Raw genomic sequence first — 20,842 nt, forward strand, 5'->3', positions numbered from 1 at the left:
AGTTTATCAAGTACTGTGTTGGTTAGTATCTTGGTTTATTGTTATTATGGTATTAATTTTGTTGTTGTCTGTGTTGGTAGATAACTAATTCGATAATAATATTTTTATTAATAAGAGCATAATAATAATCAACACATGCCGACAATGAAAATGAAGCAAAAACATTTCATGTAAATGAAAATGCAACACTTAATTCAAATATTTACTGAAATTCTAAATTAATAAGTGTTAGATTGAATTCATTAGCTTTTTTAACAATATGATGTTAATAATGATAATTATATTAATAGCATAATAATAATAATAATAACAATAATAATAATAATAATAATAACAACAACACCAATAAATATTTCAAATATAAGAACATAAACAATGTAAAACGTACCATAATAAAGATAAATGAACAATAAATAGCCATATACATTACCAAATGTCTTTAAACCAAAATATCCCACAGACACACGCAAACACACACAAATAGTGTGTGTCAGATAGCTAAATTCCATTATAAAGTATCTACATAGATTTCAGGGACCCGCAAAAGAGTGTTGGGGGTCTGTGTAAAAAAAAAATAGTTTTTTACAAAAGAAGGGCGAGCGGTTGGGATCTACATATATGAGATTTATGTAAATAAAAAAGTATGAACAAGCAGCGACTGACAATAACAATAAGCCCCTGAAAACATCCGCATTGCTTAAAATCTGCTGAAATGGCAACACCGGCGGAGCTCGTGAGCAGCTTGGCACGGGTGCGCGCGCTCGATGAGTGTGACACTTTATGTTAAACGGCTTCACTCTAACATAAAACACTTCTACCACCCTGTCTATTCACATATTGCCAGTGTAGCCAATACATCACTGTGCCCAAATCCAATCTAAAACTTTGTTGTTTTCCCTCAGGGGTAAATTATAAGTAACATATGCTTGTTTGTTTTTCATTGCTTACTCTCTGCACCACCTGCTGGATAGTTCTCTGTAAAATACTTTGCTATATTATTAATCACAATTAGACTATTCAAATAAAAGACAGACAACAAATTCCTTTCTAAATCACTCTGAGCATTATAAATCTCACACTGTCATACTGAACGCAATAAAGAGACATTTACACGTATAAAGTGTATGTGATTTTAGCGTGCTTGTGCCTTTAAGCGGGGCTCTATCCGCTCCAGTCCGCCTTAAAGCGCTAGGCATGTGTCAGTGAGGGCCTCCCCCTGATCGCCCTGCAAAAGCCTGCCTGACTGAGCGCTTAAGGTGGACCGGCGGAGATGTGCGGAATCGTGCTTTATCACATCACTGTTATGAGTTCAGAAAGAGTTAATTCTCACGGTCTCTGTCTTAACCCCACAATGACCCTGTCCTATCATTTGGATAAACATAAAGTATTCAGAAGCCATTTAATAATGAATTCACTCAATATATAATAGGAGCCCAGTTACCTCATTTGAACACATCTGATTCACATCTGCTTTTGATAGTAACTCAATAACTTTCAATAAGATACAAAAACCTTTTGTGAAGCTGCTTTCGAATAGTAACTATTGTGAATATGCAAGTAATCTTAAACTGAACTGAACTGAATTGAATTGAACTAAATTGAATAACTACTTTGAAGAATTATGAAAAATGACAGGGGGTTCAAACTGAGCTATACAACTGTGAATATATTTTAAAATAAAAATATTTAAAAAATAAATATTCTATTACTAAATAAACACTTTTTTGCAATATTTTAGACTTGTTAATTTAAATCATTCAATTAAATTCAGTAAACTTTACTGTCTATTCCCCACAGTGGCTAGAACATTCTCTTTAAAAATAGGCACACACACAACAACCAAACATAAATACACTTACACAATTATTTTAAAACTCCTGTATTTTAAAAACAATGGAAGTGGGATTAAATGTCTTGTGCTTATATACATATAAAAACTTAAAGGTTTATTACAACCAGACAAATAATTGGACAACAGTAAATTGTTCTGTACAAAATATTAAGAGGATAATATTACTGACCTCAAATTAATAACAATAATTATAAAAGTTGCTTTTATTCCACACGGTAAAAAATTGACTCAACTTAAAATTGTAAGGCTTGCTGCAGCGCTTTTTTTGAGTTGATTCAACTTTCAACCTAAGTATTGCACTTGACTTGATTTTAGTTGAGTAAACTAAAAAGTGTCTTGAAGCTGGTTGCCGTTTTTAAAGTTGAGTCAACTTTTATTTTACAGTGCAGAGAAATAATAATTTCTTGGGAAGAAAACATACATTGTAAAACCCACCAGTCAACTTCATCAAATGAAATGAGTGTAGTTAACTCACAATGTACTAAAAGTTATAAATCTACTCATTTGAAAAGAATTTTGAACTCAGTGTTGAAGGTAATGAGTTAATTAAATACCTCATTACTTGAACTTAAATGGAGTAAGTTTTGGGGTATAGTGAGTTTTGGAGAAGAAAAAAAAATTGCTGTAATAATGTCCGAAAAATAGAAAACTAGAAAACACTTCACTATTATGTTAAAATTATTCTGTTCTCTCTTTCAAAGAATGCATTACAATGATTTACATTTTGTAAAGTCTATTGTCACTTCCACGCATACAGTACACTGACCCAACAGTGTACTGTATGCGTGGAAGTGACAATTGTCATGAATAATTCACATCTGGAGAGACAAACGGCACTTCCCAATGGCTAATGCTCACCCATTCAGAGCCTTGCAAAGCAATGTCTAGCTGCAAAAGCTAGCCCAAACTAAATGCTTGTTGTATTACTTGCTGTATTATGACCATGTAAACACTCTGGGTAAACAATGTATGTACACTTATAAAGCATGCACAAAACATATTTGAAATGTTATTAAATGTGTTTGCAAAACTGTTGTAGTAAAAACTTTCTTGTGCATTAATCCAGCATTAAACATAATTTCTGAATGACTCTGAGATACTGAAGCAGCGTAATGAGAAAAGCATTAAACACAAGAATAAATAATATTTGAAACATGAAAAACAAACTTTAAATCAAAATAATATTTTAGACAGATATTTTAATTATTCAAAATATTCAATAATTAAATAATAATTAAAAATAACATGAGAAATATTTGAAGAAAAAAAGTTCAGAGGAGGGCTAAAAACTTTGTCTACAACAGTACACATTGAAATTATTTATAGAACATATATATATATATATATATATATATATATATATATATATATATATGAGCAATATCACACTCGTAGCAGTGCGATATGGCTGTATATCAGCACTAGTGGGAGGCGTGCGTTGGTACGAGGGTGTAGGACGAGTGTCTCAAGGCCCCACCAGTGCTGATATACAGCCATATCGCACTGCTACGAGTGTCATATTGCGTTTATACAACAGTTCAACAGCACAATCGTGTATATAAATAAGAAAATCAGACACAGAGTCTAAAAACCCCTTTTTATTAGGAACTACTTTCTTCCGTCATTCATTCCCATCTGCAGCTGACGTCAAAACAGCAGAAACTGTTACTAATTTACCAACGTCACTTTAGAGCTAGTGTTTGAATGATGCTCTATGTCTAATGTGATGTCTAAAGTGATGACAAAGCAGCTGATTTTGTTCACTTTAAGATTATAAGGCTGAACGTGACATGAAATGCCATCCATCTACAGAGATAGGATAGGATGCAGAGGGTTTTGGGCGGCCGCTTCAATCAGGTACTCTACCAAAGTTTGCAACCCGGGGGTGTTTATACCAAAGAGGGAGGTGTGTGAAATTACAGGAGTTTTTTTAGAAAGAAATAAAAACGGGATGGTTGCGGGAGACTGGTCTGAAATACGGGATACTCCCATGAAAATGGAAGAGTTGGCAGGTATTGCTTACCAGTTTAATAATGATTTGATCCGCTATAGTTAGAAATCAGACTGTTGTAAGCTTCTAAGTGTAAGGGCTTATTATGCGGTTCTGTCGCCATCTTGTGGATAGAAAGCGTCAATCGTCTTGGGTCTACACTATGGTGGTCGACGAGCTCTCTCAGAAATTGCAAATATTTTAAAATAGGCACTATTCTTGCAAATAAACTGGATAGTTGCAATCTTAAAAACTACATTCTCGACTAAAAAGCCTCAAAAGTACATTTTGTTGTCTAACAGCAGTAATATTTGTCAAACTGTAGTGTCTCTGCTTGTTGCTGGCTGTATGTGGGCGGAGTAATACGCAAAAGGTATGGAGGCTGTATGGGTGCGGATATTACTTAAATATATCATGGCTATCAGCCAATCAGATACGAGAACCAGACAGAACTGTTGTATAAATATATATATATACTTATATTTTTATATAAACATATGCCTCTTATGTTTATATTGGCATGGTAGAATTTATTGGCATCCATGTAAATATGTGAAAACCTCTTACATATATTACTATTACATAACATTATTATTTACTTGAACATAATGCTTTGAATGGAATATGGTCAATACTCACATTCCTCATCTTATATTTAAACCCTTTCTCTCTACGTAATTGCATCCATCTGTGTGTTTGACATACATTTAAATAAGATCTTGTTAAATCCGTTATGTTGCTTCTGTTTCAAGTAAATATCAAGTTAAGCTCCACATGGCAGGTTTTTTCCAAGAACCAGTCAAGGATGTTCAGGGTGCTTGAGCTAAAAAAAAAAAAAAAAAAACCCAGCATTAAATCAGAAAAAAAACAGGAGTGATACATTTATATTTTAGTGGAAATATCCCGTCCGTTGTGTGATGGATTTTATTTATTTATTTTTTCGCTCAGTCTCTGGTGTGCTTTTATTTGATGTAGGAACAGACTGGTGACTAATGATCTTACTGAAATCCCCTATATTGAAGAGATTAACTTTACACATCTGTGATACCAGATACACACAGTGGAAAGTGTCTGTATTTTTAAATAAATTGTGTATGATCGTGACTTCACACAATTTATTTTACACTATCATTTCAGAGCTCCCAGGGTGTGTTAAAATCCTGTGGGGTTTTGACTGGGGATCAGAAGTCTGTTCGGAGACCAGCACTATATAAGTCTAGCAGGACATCAAGCAGATGGCTGAAAGATTACAGTGAAACGTCAGGTGGGACAAACTCTAAGCATCAGCACAAAGATACAGCAGTTTGAAGAAGACAACATTCAAGGATAACCACTGCAGCAGCAATGCATCTAAAATAATTCGCAACTGAGAAGAATTTCAATAATCACTTTACGGCTGACTCCGGTAAGGCACATGATTTCATACTTCTATATTCTGTGAAAATTATGGCTATTACGGTTCAGTTAGTTAATGTATTCACTAACACGAGCAAACAATTTACAATATAATGAATACAATATCTATTTTAAGAATTCAGATGCAAAAAACTGTAAGTACCATCTCGAATTTCATTTATGTTTATGTTCAGTTATTTCATGTTAAAATTTAATCACGTTACTGTATCACGACATAGAAGCCTGAGAAAAATGCTAGTTTTAGAAGAAGGTTAGTAGAGGTTTTTGCATCTGATCTTTTTATTTATCTTTACCTAAAAAGGATGTTCACTGTTTGTTCAAACTACTTATTTAAAATGAGCTGAAACAACACAATTGTTTTATGTTCTGAAAAACTCAATTGTTTTATGTTCAATCCACTTAAATTTGTAAAAAATAATAAGTTAATTTAATACCTTCATATTGTCCAAACATAAATAACTTGTGTGGAACCTGCATTTTTATTGTGTTTGTTAGTCAGTATTATCAGTGCATTAACTAATGTTAACAAGCACAACCTTAGATTTTAATAATGCATTATAGTCAATGTTGAACTATATCTTAAATAAATCCTGTACATGGATTGTTCACTCTTAGTTTCCTGTTAGTATGAAATGAACTATATATAATATAAGTGTGACTGAATTATGTTTAATATAGTGGCACTTTAGACTGCATGTTCTGTGATCTAAAGAGGACATGTGATTCAGAACGGATGGATACAGTATATGTAAAACATTTTATTTATGCATGAGCAAGATCAGCTATAACTTTTATGCCTAACATGTTAAATATATATTTAAAATCTGTATTTTTTTAAATTGGGTCCTACTTAGCAGTTAAGTCAAGCATTAAATGTATTAAAAGCCAATTTAAAGTTAATAATCTAAAATCACTGATTAAAAAGGATCAATATGATATTAGTTTCTCTTAAGTCTTTTTTTGGACCTAAAATTGGACTAAACTTTTAACCTTTTCAGACTCCAGATATCATTTCTGATTTGTTTTAATATTGAATGCAGGACACTACACATTTCATTTAATGTAAGTGAGGATAACAAAATAAAGTAAACTATGATATATAATCAAAATATTATATATAGTGGACTGAAACCAACAGGAAGTAAAGAAGCTGCTGAAGTGAGTCTGGGAAAATATTGAATTTCTGGTTGACAGCAGTGACTGCAGGCTATTGAGACTATTGGTGAATCAACAAAGTATTGATAGTTGTGTAAATATTGTCATATAATTTTGCTTTGCTCATATCCATTACGAAAACATTGCTGTATCATTCTAGCAAAGTTATCTGACTTTATCAACGTGAATTTGTTTAGACACTGTTAAACTATGAGTTCTTGTCATGCTTTAAACTCACTAATGTGAGAAATGTTGAAGATGTCAGATTAGGTTTTGGTTTGACTGAGTGTGTATTTAATATTAAATGTATTATTGTTATTAAATGTATATATACTGCTATGGAAAAAAATAAGAGAGGAAAATTTTTTTTGAGTGAAATTTATATATATATTTGTTTTTGTAAACATTTATTCAAAAATCTAAAATACAATTATTGTCATTTAGTGCGGTGGTTCTAAAACTTTTTTGTCAAGTACCACCTCAGAAAAAATGGTCTCTCCAAATACCACCATAATGATGAGGCAGATGAATTCTTATTATTAGGAATATTTGTTGTTGTCAGCCTCTTTAAATATTATAAATAGTTTAAACACTGTACTGTGCTTAGATAAAGGTCAACATTTAAATTGTGCTTTTAAAGGTAGGCTACTTCTTAAAGTAAAAAGAAAAACTGCTGTACTTAAATGTAAAGTATTAACAAATAGTAACCTATTTATCAAAACCTGGAATGTTGCCTGAACCTCAATAGATATAGGCTATACGTGATCATATAAACCATTTTTAATCAATTTTGAATTATGTGGCATGTAGACATTCACTATTTGTATATCTTTGAAATTAAAACATTAACTTTTTTTTTTAAATAAATTATTTGGAATTACATTTTTAAATTAGAAATTAGATCTGCTTACTGCGCGTCCTTTACAGTACAAGTGTCTGAATAATGAGTGATTACATGCATAAACACTGATGACCAATTCATACATGCACTGTGTTAACCACACTGAGACTAACTTTAATCAGGCTATATAGCTTCAAGCTTCAAGCAAGGCAAAGTTGCTTGAGTTTATGTTCTGTGTTCCGGCATCCCGCGACATTTAAATCACATCCAGATTAATTAACCTAAATCTAAGGTAACAAATTAATCGAAAGACGTGCTTCTTTACAAAACAAATAACTTTATATATTGAAAACGCGCATTGTTTTACACAACTATGAACACATATAATACATTTGTGATCATTATTTTGTGTGCATTATTATTAATTTTTCTTTCATTATTCAGTATTCCTCTGCGTACCACTAGAAGTACCAACACAGTCTCACGGCAATTCGTAACTTTTTGATTTAGTGGCTAGTTCGTATGAATTTGTACAATCTAATTCGTACTATTTAGTACGATTTGCTCATCCCCCAATGACAGTTGGGTTTAGGGGTGGGGTTAGGTGCCATGCCTCCTTTTTAAAACCGTACAATTTCATATGACTGAACAATTTAGTGAATTAGCCACTAAATTGGCAAAACGTAAAATACGTACGTTTTCTCGTGAGATCAGGCTGGTAGTACATGTACCACAGTTTCAGAAACACTGAAATAGTGCATTTATTATTATTGTTGTTGTTGTTGTTGCTGCTATTATTATTATAGCACATTTCTTTTGTTGTTTTATGTAAAAAGTTAAATAAAAAAAATAAAAACCAGTAGTTGACCGAGTTAAACAAAATTTTTTTCACATGTTATGTTGTACATGACCAAAACTGAGAAATATTTCCATAGCTGAAAATGTTATACAATCATTTATTTTATTATTATCAATTTCACAATTGTTATTTTTAAAAGTACATTAAATCCTGCTTTTTTTTCATCATTCAGGCACCATTTTTGGCACTAACAAAATGGCTTGGCTCCACACGCTGGCATTAGCACTGTCTCTTCTCCAGCAAGCTGTCACGTCCCATGACTCTAACTCAACAACACAACTCTTAAGCCACAACAACCTGAGCAATCAGGCACTTGATGAGCTTCTGAAAACTCTACGCACATCACATCACACAGGACTGATTGTGGAAAGAGTGGACAACAGATTGTCTAAAGATTTGCTTTTACCCCTTTTGCCCGACTTTAGCATAAACGAGGGCTCTGGGGAGGGAAGTGGACTTCAGCAAAGCCTTGAGATTATAATGCCCTCTACTGGTCCACTGGAAATGGACATGTTAATTCCAGACAGACCAGAGAAACAAGATTTGGAGAAGCAAGAATCAGGTGCTCACCCTTCCCCTCCAGTTGCAGAAAAACTAACTCAACATATTGATGATGAGGAGGAGGATATAATTTTAGAAGGCAATAACAGTGCTCCTGATCAAGCCACGCCTACAGTGACTACACACACCTACATAAATAACAATGAGAGAATGGACAAAGACCAAGCATTGTTGACGACCACCAAACCAACAACAGGAACAAATACTACAAGGAACTTTACTGCTAATTTAGATTTGCAGACATATGATACAAAAGTACAGAGGAACAATAATGAAGATATGAAGACTTTGCAGGATACAAAGTATGTTGCATCCACACAGAATTTACAGAGCTCTATAACAAAGCCTGAAACCTCAGGAAACAATGGCACTGTTGTGATGCAGCCTTACACCATCCAAGAGCCCCTTCAGAATCTCTTAGTGGGAAAGGAACGTTATGTCACCAACCACCCGCCTGCTGCCACACCCACATTACAGGCTGGTTAGTGTTCATCAGCGATGTGCTAAAGTTTTGAAATAACTTTAAATAATTTGCAATCCCTTATGAAATAGAAGAGCAAGAATACGTAGCATATCGATTTTGTCATAGGCCTTAGTTAATTTAGGGCATTTAAACAGCTTTTATTTAAAAAAATGACATTATGACACTAATGACACTAATGTATTTTAAGATTGATCACTGCAAGTTATTTTAGGTTTACACTGCTCAAACATGCAGTTTATTCTTAGAATATCTCTGAAACTGGGACAGTATATAATATTATGTGAAAAATATATTTAATAAGTCAGTCAATCAAAAGAGTAAAAACGAAAGTATAGAGTAAAAAAAGAGTATATTTAGAAGACGTAATCATACTTTTAAGTAAATGTCAATGGGGTATATGCACACAGACTTTTAATTTCAACCAGCCAGCCTCAGCGCTTCCGGTGAACTATCCTTTTATTATAAAATATAAAATTGGCAAGTTTAAGGTCTGATTTCTTTAAAAATCTGGGATTTTTACTGCCTGATAGATATACGATATGAAGTGGGTCTCAGACCTGACAAGAAGCACTGTATTAAAATAAATTTCCTCCCGCCATGTTTTTAAAATATGACAGTTTATTTTACTCTAGTATTTTCAATGGAGTTTCTGGGCTCGTTGATCCTGATGGAGCTTCCGGTCATGGCTGTTCATATCATTTTACACTTGAACAACTAAATTACTGCACAAGTATCTGAATGTACCAACATCGATGCTGTAAAAGGAACCTTATGAAATTGAAAATAGACACATTAAGCTTTCACCAGAAGTTTATCATTGGCTGAAAAGCACTAGCTGTGCATATACACTGTAAAAAAATCCATAATTTTACGGTTTATTTTCAGCAGCTGGGGTGCCTGTAAATAAACGTAAAATAAGGCTATTAAATTACAGAAATGTACCGTAAAATAACAAACCTTAAATTACAGAAATTTCCTTGCATTTAAATTTCTGGTAAATTTATGTCTGGTCTTCAACCTCTGTTATTTTACAGTACATTTCTGTAATTTAATAGCCATGATTTAATTTCTTTTAATTAAAAATTAAGTAAAATTACGTTGTTTTTTTTTTTTGTTTTTTTTTAGTGTAGCCTATTAACAAGTACAGGCTGAATATACTAAAAGTTTTCTGTCAGTATAAGTCATGTAAGACAAGGATTGCATATAAATATATTTAATTTATTAGTTTAAAAGACGTATAATAATACACTTGAATAAATGACTTTTTCGTAAAGAAAGAACATTTTAGAGTAGTACATAAAAAGTAGACTGATAGTACATTTTCTTTCTTTTTCGTTTGTTTGTTTGTTTATTTAAAATAAGTACACTTAAACAAACTTCTTTTTCCTAAAGATTAATGAGAAAAAACAAACAAACAAACGAACAAGAAAGTCAGCAGGGAAAGAAACTGATTATACTTTTCGAATTTCAGGTAAGGACACGCATGAGGAGACTACATCTGGTTTACCTGTGGGGTCATCATCTACAGCTTCATCTCTTTTGCAAACAAGAAACATAGCCGTAGATAGAGATGACCCCAAAAACAAAGGTAATCATAAATAGTCAGTTTAAATCTTTCATAACTTTTGTATTACTCATATTAAGTGTTCTAACCAAAATCCTCTCCATTTTAGATGTTGAAAAATGGTTTAGAAGTTTGTTTGGATTGCTATCAGAAAAAGACTTGTCTGGATACATAGGCACATGCATACTAGGCCCATGTGTAGTCTCCACCAGTGGGAATGTGACCCGGCTACAGTGGGAGGACTTGAAACGGACATTATCCTTTGCTTGGGAGCTCCATGTGTTTGGTTCAGCTGTGCTATTTCTGTTGATGGCGGTTGCTGCAACTTTCGGATTGATCGGCGGATTTAAAATGCTCCATCCCTTTCGCCAGGCCTTTACCCTTGCAAATGCTCTTCTACTGCTAGCTGGTTTTCTTCGATTTGCCCAGCTCATAATTGACCCATACGGTACCAGAAACATTCTGCCTAGACCTACCCTCACTGCTTTGTATAACCTACCTGTTCCGTTATTGCTCTGGGCCCAGGCCACGTTGGCTCTTCTTGCTCAGAGAGAAGAAACATCTTCTCATCGACTCTCGGCGACTGGGGGACTGGCAGCACTTCACTGTACCTCGCTCCTGTTAGCTGACCTCCTAACTAAAACTTTGTCTCCATCATTGCCGTTAATGCTCCAGACGCTTACTGTCTGCTGGGGGCTACCACTTTGTTTAGGAATTTTCTTCCAGTCTCTAAAGAAACTCTGCACTTCCCACAGGACCCCATTTCCAGGGTGGAGTGCCCCCAAGCGCTTAGAAAACAGCGTTAGGCGTGTACTGTTGCTCTGCACTATCCTCGGAGTCCTCTCCTGTGTTCTGCAAACCTACAGTTTCCTCTGGCTGTATGGGTTACTTGGTGATTGGCGCAGATTTGGATGGGGCTGGTGGCTCGGGCAACTCTCAGCACGACTGTTTGAGTTGGCCTGGAGCTTTTCTCTTCTACTGCTGGGATCTCGAGTGTTCTGGAAACCACAAGCAAGTAAGCAGACAGTTAAGAGAATGAAGAAGGGGAAAAGGGGGTCAAGTTGGAACAGGCTGTTGGACAGGTTACCAATGGGGCCTTGGAGAAGACCAGATAGAAGCTGGGCTAAACTGTTGCCAAATAACTGGAAAGGTCGTAAGCAGTTTAGTGCAGATGTCAGCCAGTCAGCGATCCAAAACCCTGCAACTCCAACAACCTCAGTCATGTCTGGGTATGACAATTCTGAAGTTATTGGCGGAGGAGTCATGTACAGCAGCAGTTACGACTATCATGCCTCTCCACTGTGGACAAATGGTATAGAATGGCAAGACCATGAGTGCTTTCTCTCACTTATTGAATTTGACCTTCACCCTCCTTCTCCTGTCAACCTCCATCACAGCATTGATAGTGCCCTCCATCATGCTCACTTGCTTGGTGTAGGTACTATTTTCACACCTTCAGCAGCCACCTGGACTCAGAACGAGGGGTTAGGTGGACCATGTTGCGATGATGTTGACTCACCCACCACCACACCTAACAAAGCCTATAGGTGGGCTTTAGATGCTGGCTCAAGTCCTAATTCTCCAGAACATCTTGGGACTACATTACAGCAGGCTCAAGTGTCTGTGATTGAACCCGTGGCTTCTTTTACTCCAGAGACCATTAGAAAAGTGTGGGAGAGAGATACAGCCATCCCGAGGGTCACTGTAGATGACTGCACCAGCATAGCAAGTGGAGATGACATCACTAGTCTTTGAGCTACTAACAAGTTTAGCACTTTAGCACTTTCCACCTGCAAAATAGCAGAATTTTAAACAGACACAGGAATCTTTCTACTTAAGTAATTTGAGACCTATATTTTTTATTAACTAGATTGTAATGGATAAGGTAAAAAGGAGGGGGTGTTCATATTTTAGACCCCAGTTAAAAATAATGACATTTTGCTCATTGTCATGGCATTAGTCATACATCAAGAACATGGACAAAAACCTCTTAAGACTAAAAGTACCTCCTAACTTGACGATTTAGGAAAAATTCTTATGTCTTATGTCCAAAAATAATGTCCATACTTACTCCCAGGACCATTTATATCAAAGTTGATATTTAGCCACACCATGTTGGTGTTTTGTAACATAAAATTTTTACAAAATGGGTTGTTAGCCTGACTCTCAACCGCAAACCTGGAGGACCAGAAGATACACACATACACTGCGGACAATTTAGCTTAACCAATTCACCTAAAGAGCATGTCCTTTGACTTGTGGGGTAAACCGGAGCACCCAGAAGAAACCCACACAAACACAGGAAGAACAGGCAAACTCCAAACAGAAATGCCACTTGACCCAGCCGGGGCTCAAACCAGTGACCTTCCTGCTGTGAGGCAATAATGACCAAAAAACCAAATAATAATTTTTGCTGTAAGGGTTTTTTACTTGAAACCTATAAGGGTAACTGGTGTAGATATTTGGGTATGCACACATCAACAAAGCATCATTTTTGTGACACTGTACAACAATAACTATTCTTATGTTACTGTGAGGGCTAAGTTTAGCATTATGTTAGACGTTAATAAAATGTAATGAGTAATTTAAAACCTATCGAAAATACTTAGTAAAAGTTTGTTTCAGCAGCTTTGTGAACAGAAAAAAACTCTTAGCTAAAAACTTTCGCTCTTTAGCAGATATTTTAAAGACTTGAACAATGTTTCTTTACTCTTGATATCAGCAATATGTTCTCCTGCACCTACTGAAAAGCTGAATAATAAAACACCAACTATTAAACTTACCATAATTTATTTCTTAATAGTCAAAAACAGTTCTTAATGATAAAATATACATTATATTTTTAAAAACCTAGTAATAAGCAAATTTAATCTCGCTCTCGCTCTCTCTCTCTCTCCCTCGCTCTCTCTCTCTCTCTCTCTCTCTCTCTCTCTCTCTCTCTGTTTGTATGTACATTATTGATCTGTTATATCAACTTACTCCTGTTTGTCCTAAGAAGCCTGTGAAATCCTGTTTTTTACAATCTGTACTACAATAAATAAAAGTGAATATTACAATTTATTATAACTTACTGAGTCTTTTTATTGAAGGAACTGATGCCTGTGTCACAGTCACTGCTTAGAATAAGACAGTTTTAAGGCAGTTAGTTTCAATATGACATATACTGTAAGTAAATTTTATAAATGTGCCTAAAGTATTATTGGTGTCCACACTGAGACAAAACAAAAATAATGATATATTTTAAGATCGACTGGTGCAAGTTTCTCCCATTTAAAACATCTCACATTTACATTTTAGTCTGGTACTATTCTTAAGCCTTGACTGTGGAAAATGCCTTTGCTTTAATGCAAAGTTAGTGTCCTGCACCTCTCTGGTATGATCGTCTCACTTGGTATCAAAGCAGATGATGTTCTTGTTAAGGGTAAGTTGCTTGAAATCTTTGTATTAACCAAGTTGAAGATTTTTTTTTGACTTGTGACTGAATCATGAATGCCTCTGCCTCTGACATCCTCCATGTGCTCAGTTACCCTGGATAATGTTGGTGGCTCAATCGTGTTGACTGCATCATTTACAGGAAGCTGCTAGGAGAATCAAGTAAGCATTGTAATTTAATTTCTAGTGTATTAAAAGAAATGGTCATCCAGTTGATTGTTGACCTCTTCCTCCAGGATACTGAGTGGAACTTGAGTTTGATGTTTGGGGACCGAGAAGTGATTCTTTCCTGCCTAATGGTATCAGCACCAACCATTCCTCCAGCTCCCCCTACTGCACCCATTCCACAAGGGTATCCAGTTTTCCACTATGAAGTGATCTGGTGGAATTCTTATTTAAACCAGGCTACTCCCACTGTGCCACCCACTACAATTGCTGCTCCTGTAGTTCCAAAATTTCCCATGTTTTACCCTTCCTACTCTAAAGGTTTCCCTTCACTACAAGCACCCCAACCATTTTGCTACACTACAGCACCAATAAAGCCTCAGTCCTGGTACCCCGTGGCACCGTACGCCCTGGGACCACCAAATTGTCAGTCGTGGTACCCTTCTGCACCACCAAAGCCTTAGTTCTGGGACCCTGCGGTACCACCAAAGTTTCAGTCTTGGTACCCTGGGGCACCACCAAAGCCTCAGTCCTAGTACTTTGTGGCACCATCAAAGCCTCAATTCTAGTACCCTGCAGCACCACCAAAACTTCAGACCTGATACCCTGCGGCACCACCAAAGCCTCAGTCCTGGTTTAAAACCCCCTTCTGGCTATAGTTCCCTCAAAAGTTCATCTCCAATCCCCATAGTATTAATTCTGCTTGGAAAGATTTTTTCTACATGTCTGGTACCTTGTCTTCAGTTTCACTTTAAGCCTAATAAAATGTGAACTGTTTTTCAGGCTGCTTATGGTGGTGGTTATGCTTTGGTTAAGCAATACCACATGAGGTGTTTTATTATTATTATTATTATTATTATTATTATTAGGGACCGAGCACCGAAACGGTGCGTAGGCCCTATTGGAATTGCTCCGTTTTTTATTATTATTATTAGGGACCGAGCACCGAACGGTGCAAGGCCCTATTGGAATTGCTCCGTTTATTAGGGACCGAGCACCGAAACGGTGCGTAGGCCCTATTGGAATTGCTCCGTTTTTTATTATTATTATTAGGGACCGAGCACCGAACGGTGCAAGGCCCTATTGGAATTGCTCCGTTTATTAGGGACCGAGCACCGAACGGTGCAAGGCCCTATTGGAATTGCTCCGTTTATTATTATTATTATTCTTCTCTCCAATGAATCGCGATTTTGAGGGGCTAAACAAGCCCGAAAACTCACGCAACTTTGCACACGCCTCAGAAGTGGCGAAAATTTACCTTTTTTATGGTCTTCTGAAGTGGGCGTGGCAAAATGACTCGACAGCGCCACCTAGAAAAATTAAACGGACAAGCCCCCGATCCACGAATCACGCACATGCACAAAAATTGGCACACACCTCAAACATGCCAAAACATACAAAAAAGTCTCTTGGAGCCATATCTCAAACCCAACAGGAAGTTGGATATTTTTGACTTCCTGCGACGAAAAAGTGGCGTTTTTGCCATTTCCAGGCGTTGTATTTTAACGAACTCCTCCTAGGGATTTTATCCGATCGACACCAAAATTGGGTTTTGTCATCTAAAGGCCTTGGCGATGTTAAATTGCGAAGCTTTAGAGTTTTCATCGATGGGCGTGTCCGTGGCGGCCTCGCAAACTTTGACGATTCGCCACAAAACAGGAAGTCGTTATAACTCAGTCATGCATTATCCGATCCGCCTCAAAATTCACACGTTTGATAAGAGTCCTGACCTGAACAAGTTTACATGCCAATATCCAGATACAGTTATAGCGCCACCTGCTGGCCACAGGAAATGACATGTTTTACATCGTAACAAACTCCTCCCACAAATTTTTTTGTATCAGCACCAAATTTGGGTTGTGTTATCTGAAAGCCCTAGCGATGATATATTGTGAAGATCTAGAGTTTTCGCAGAGGGGCGTGTCCGTGGCGGCATGACAAACCTCAACGCTTCGCCATGGAACAGGAAGTCCTTATAACTCAAGCACACAATGTCCGATCTGCCTGAAACTTAACATGGTGGATAAAAGTCCTCTCCTGAACACATCCTCATAACAATAATGAAGTGGGCGTGGCAAAATGACTCGACAGCGCCACCTATAAAAATTAAACGGAAGAGCCCCTGATCTACGAATCACGCACATGCACGAAAATTGGCACACACCTTAAACAAGCCAAAACATACGAAAAAGTCTCTTGGAGCCATAACTCAAACCCAACAGGAAGTTGGATATTTTTGACTTCCTGCGACGAAAAAGTGGCGTTTTTGCCATTTCCAGGCGTTGTATTTTAACGAACTCCTCCTAGGGATTTTATCCGATCGACACCAAAATTGGGTTTTGTCATCTAAAGGCCTTGGCGATGTTAAATTGCGAAGCTTTAGAGTTTTCATCGATGGGCGTGTCCGTGGCGGCCTCGCAAACTTTGACGATTCGCCACAAAACAGGAAGTCGTTATAACTCAGTCATGCATTATCCGATCCGCCTCAAAATTCACACGTTTGATAAGAGTCCTGACCTGAACAAGTTTACATGCCAATATCCAGATACAGTTATAGCGCCACCTGCTGGCCACAGGAAATGACATGTTTTACATCGTAACAAACTCCTCCCACAAATTTTTTTGTATCAGCACCAAATTTGGGTTGTGTTATCTGAAAGCCCTAGCGATGATATATTGTGAAGATCTAGAGTTTTCGCAGAGGGGCGTGTCCGTGGCGGCATGACAAACCTCAACGCTTCGCCATGGAACAGGAAGTCCTTATAACTCAAGCACACAATGTCCGATCTGCCTGAAACTTAACATGGTGGATAAAAGTCCTCTCCTGAACACATCCTCATAACAATAATGAAGTGGGCGTGGCAAAATGACTCGACAGCGCCACCTATAAAAATTAAACGGAAGAGCCCCTGATCTACGAATCACGCACATGCACGAAAATTGGCACACACCTTAAACAAGCCAAAACATACGAAAAAGTCTCTTGGAGCCATAACTCAAACCCAACAGGAAGTCGGATATTTTTAACTTCCTGCGGCAAATAAGTGGCATTTTTGCCATTTCCAGGCTTTGTATCTTAACGAACTCCTCCTAGGGATTTTATGCTATCGACACCAAAATTGGGTTTTGTCATCTAAAGGCCTTGGCGATGTTAAATTGCGAAGCTTTAGAGGTTTTGTCGATGGGCGTGTCCGTGGCGGCCTCACAAACTTTAACGATTCGCCACAAAACCGGAAGTCATTATAACTCAGGCATGCATTATACGATCTGCCTCAAAATTCACATGTTTAATAAGAGTCCAGACCAGAACAAGTTTACATGCCGATATCCAGATACAGTTATAGCGCCACCTGCTGACCACAGAAAATGTCATGATTTACAAAGTAATAAACTCATCCCACAAATGTTTTCATATCAGCACCAAATTTGGTTGGTTGTGTATCTGAAAGCTCAAGCGATGATATATTGTGAAGATCTAGAGTTTTCGTAGAGGGGCGTGTATGTGGTGGCATGACAAACCTCAACGCTTCGCCATGAAAAAGGAAGTGCTTATAACTCAGGCACACAATGTCTGATCTGCCTGAAACTTCACATGGTTGATTAAATTCCTCTCCTGAAGACATCTAAATGCCAATATTGAGTCAGTCATAGCGCCACCTAGTGACAGAAGGTAGTTTTGCTTATAACTCAGCCACACAATGTCCAATCAGCCTGAAACTTCACAGGGTTGATAAAAGTCCTCTCCTGAAGACATCTACGTGCCAATATTGAGTCACAGTCAAAGCGCCACCTGCTGGCAACAGGTAGTTTGGCTTATAACTCAGCCACACAATGTCCGATCTGCCTGAAACTTCACATGGTTGATTAAATTCCATTACTGAAGGCATCTACATGCCAATCTTAAGTCACAGTTATAGCGCCACCTGCTGGCAGTTGGTAGTTTGCATTATAACTCAACCACACAAAGTCCGATCTGCCTGAAAGTTCACATGGTTGATAAAAGTCCTCTCCTGAACACATCTCCATAACAACATTGAGTCTGTCGTAGCGCCACCTGCTGACAAAAGGCAGTTTGGCTTATAACTCAGCTAAACAATGTTCGATCTGCCTGAAACTTCACATGGTTGATAAGATTCCTCTCCTGGTGACATCTACATGCCAATCTTGAGTCACAGTCATAGCGCCACCTGCTGAGAGGAGGAGGTTTGGCATAAATCAGTGATTTTCTCAGATTTTTTAAATATATCAGCTTAAATTATTACTGTTCGCTGTTCTCTGTCATCCTGAGGCCACCGGGCGGCGGTGAGCCCGGGTGCGAGGTCCCTATCATCGCTGCTTGCAGCTTTAATTATTATTATTATTCTTCTCTCCAATGAATCGCGATTTTGAGGGGCTAAACAAGCCCGAAAACTCACGCAACTTTGCACACGCCTTAGAAGTGGCGAAAATTTACGTTTTTTATGGTCTTCGGAAGTGGGCGTGGCAAAATGACTCGACAGCGCCACCTGGAAAAATTAAACAGACAAGCCCCCGATCCACGAATCACGCACATGCACGAAAATTGGCACACACCTCAAACATGCCAAAACATACAAAAAAGTCTCTTGGAGCCATATCTCAAACCCAACAGGAAGTTGGATATTTTTGACTTCCTGCGACGAAAAAGTGGCGTTTTTGCCATTTCCAGGCGTTGTATTTTAACGAACTCCTCCTAGGGATTTTATGCTATCGACACCAAAATTGGGTTTTGTCATCTAAAGGCCTTGTCGATGTTAAATTGCGAAGCTTTAGAGTTTTCGTCGATGGGCGTGTCTGTGGCGGCCTCGCAAACTTTGACGATTCGCCACAAAACAGGAAGTCGTTATAACTAAGGCATGCATTATCAGATCTGCCTCAAAATTCACACGTTTGATAAAAGTCCTGACCTGAACAAGTTTACATGCCAATATCCAAATACAGTTATAGCGCCACCTGCTGGCCACAGGAAATGACATGTTTTACATCGTAACAAACTCCTCCCACAAATTTTTTTTGTATCAGCACCAAATTTGGGTTGTGTTATCTAAAAGCCCTAGCGATGATATATTGTGAAGATCTAGAGTTTTTGCAGAGGGGCGTGTCCGTGGCGGCATGACAAACCTCAACGCTTCGCCAAGGAACAGGAAGTCCTTATAACTCAAGCACACAATGTCCGATCTGCCTGAAACTTCACATGGTGGATAAAAGTCCTCTCCTGAACACATCCTCATAACAATAATGAAGCGGGCGTGGCAAAATGACTCGACAGCGCCACCTATAAAAATTAAATGGACGAGCCCCTAATCTACGAATCACGCACATGCACGAAAATTGGCACACACCTCAAACATGCCAAAACATACGAAAAAGTCTCTTGGAGCCATATCTCAAACCCAACAGGAAGTCGGATATTTTTAACTTCCTGCGGCAAATAAGTGGCATTTTTGCCATTTCCAGGCTTTGTATCTTAACGAACTCCTCCAAGGGATTTTATGCTATCGACACCAAAATTGGGTTTTGTCATCTAAAGGCCTTGGCGATGTTAAATTGCGAAGCTTTAGAGGTTTTGTCGATGGGCGTGTCCGTGGCGGCCTCACAAACTTTAACGATTCGCCACAAAACCGGAAGTCATTATAACTCAGGCATGCATTATCCGATCTGCCTCAAAATTTACATGTTTAATAAGAGTCCAGACCAGAACAAGTTTACATGCCGATATCCAGATACAGTTATAGCGCCACCTGCTGACCACAGGAAATGTCATGATTTACAAAGTAATAAACTCATCCCACAAATGTTTTCATATCAGCACCAAATTTGGTTGGTTGTGTATCTGAAAGCTCAAGCGATGATATATTGTGAAGATCTAGAGTTTTTGCAGAGGGGCGTGTCCGTGGCGGCATGACAAACCTCAACGCTTCGCCATGAAAAAGGAAGTCCTTATAACTCAACCACACAATGTCTGATCTGCCTGAAACTTCACACGGTTGATTAAATTCCTCTCCTGAAGACATCTAAATGCCAATATTGAGTCAGTCATAGCGCCACCTAGTGACAGAAGGTAGTTTTGCTTATAACTCAGCCACACAATGTCCAATCAGCCTGAAACTTCACAGGGTTGATAAAAGTCCTCTCCTGAAGACATCTACATGCCAATATTGAGTCACAGTCATAGCGCCACCTGCTGGCAACAGGTAGTTTGGCTTTTAACTCAGCCACACAATGTCCGATCTGCCTGAAACTTCACATGGTTGATAAAAGTCTTCTCCTGAAGACATCTACATGACAATACTGTCACAGTCATAGCGCCACCTGCTGACAGGAGGAAGTTTGGCATAAATCTGTGGATTTCTCAGGTTTTTTTATATTTATCGGCTTAAATTGTTATTGTTCACTGTTCTCTGTCGTCCTGAGGCCACCGGGCGGCGGTGAGCCCGGGTGCGAGGTCCCTATCATCGCTGCTTGCAGCTTTAATTATTATTATTATTATTCCGCCCCCTATCGG

General features: G+C 37.7%; 1 protein-coding gene across 1 annotated transcript; it reads left to right on the forward strand.

The window, feature by feature from the left end:
• Positions 1-4,979: 4,979 nt before the first annotated feature.
• si:ch211-14i3.2 lies at positions 4,980-13,782 on the forward strand. The gene is made up of 4 exons (XM_087273573.1): positions 4,980-5,247; positions 8,286-9,155; positions 10,630-10,746; positions 10,832-13,782. Exons 2-4 carry the CDS (start codon positions 8,309-8,311, stop codon positions 12,475-12,477), a joined length of 2,610 nt encoding a protein of 869 aa, XP_087129699.1. The 5' UTR covers positions 4,980-5,247; positions 8,286-8,308; the 3' UTR covers positions 12,478-13,782.
• Positions 13,783-20,842: the final 7,060 nt, after the last annotated feature.

Source organism: Danio rerio, chromosome 11 (genome assembly GCF_052040795.2).
Source record: "Danio rerio strain M-AB ecotype USA chromosome 11, GRCz13ab, whole genome shotgun sequence".
NCBI lineage: Eukaryota > Metazoa > Chordata > Actinopteri > Cypriniformes > Danionidae > Danio > Danio rerio.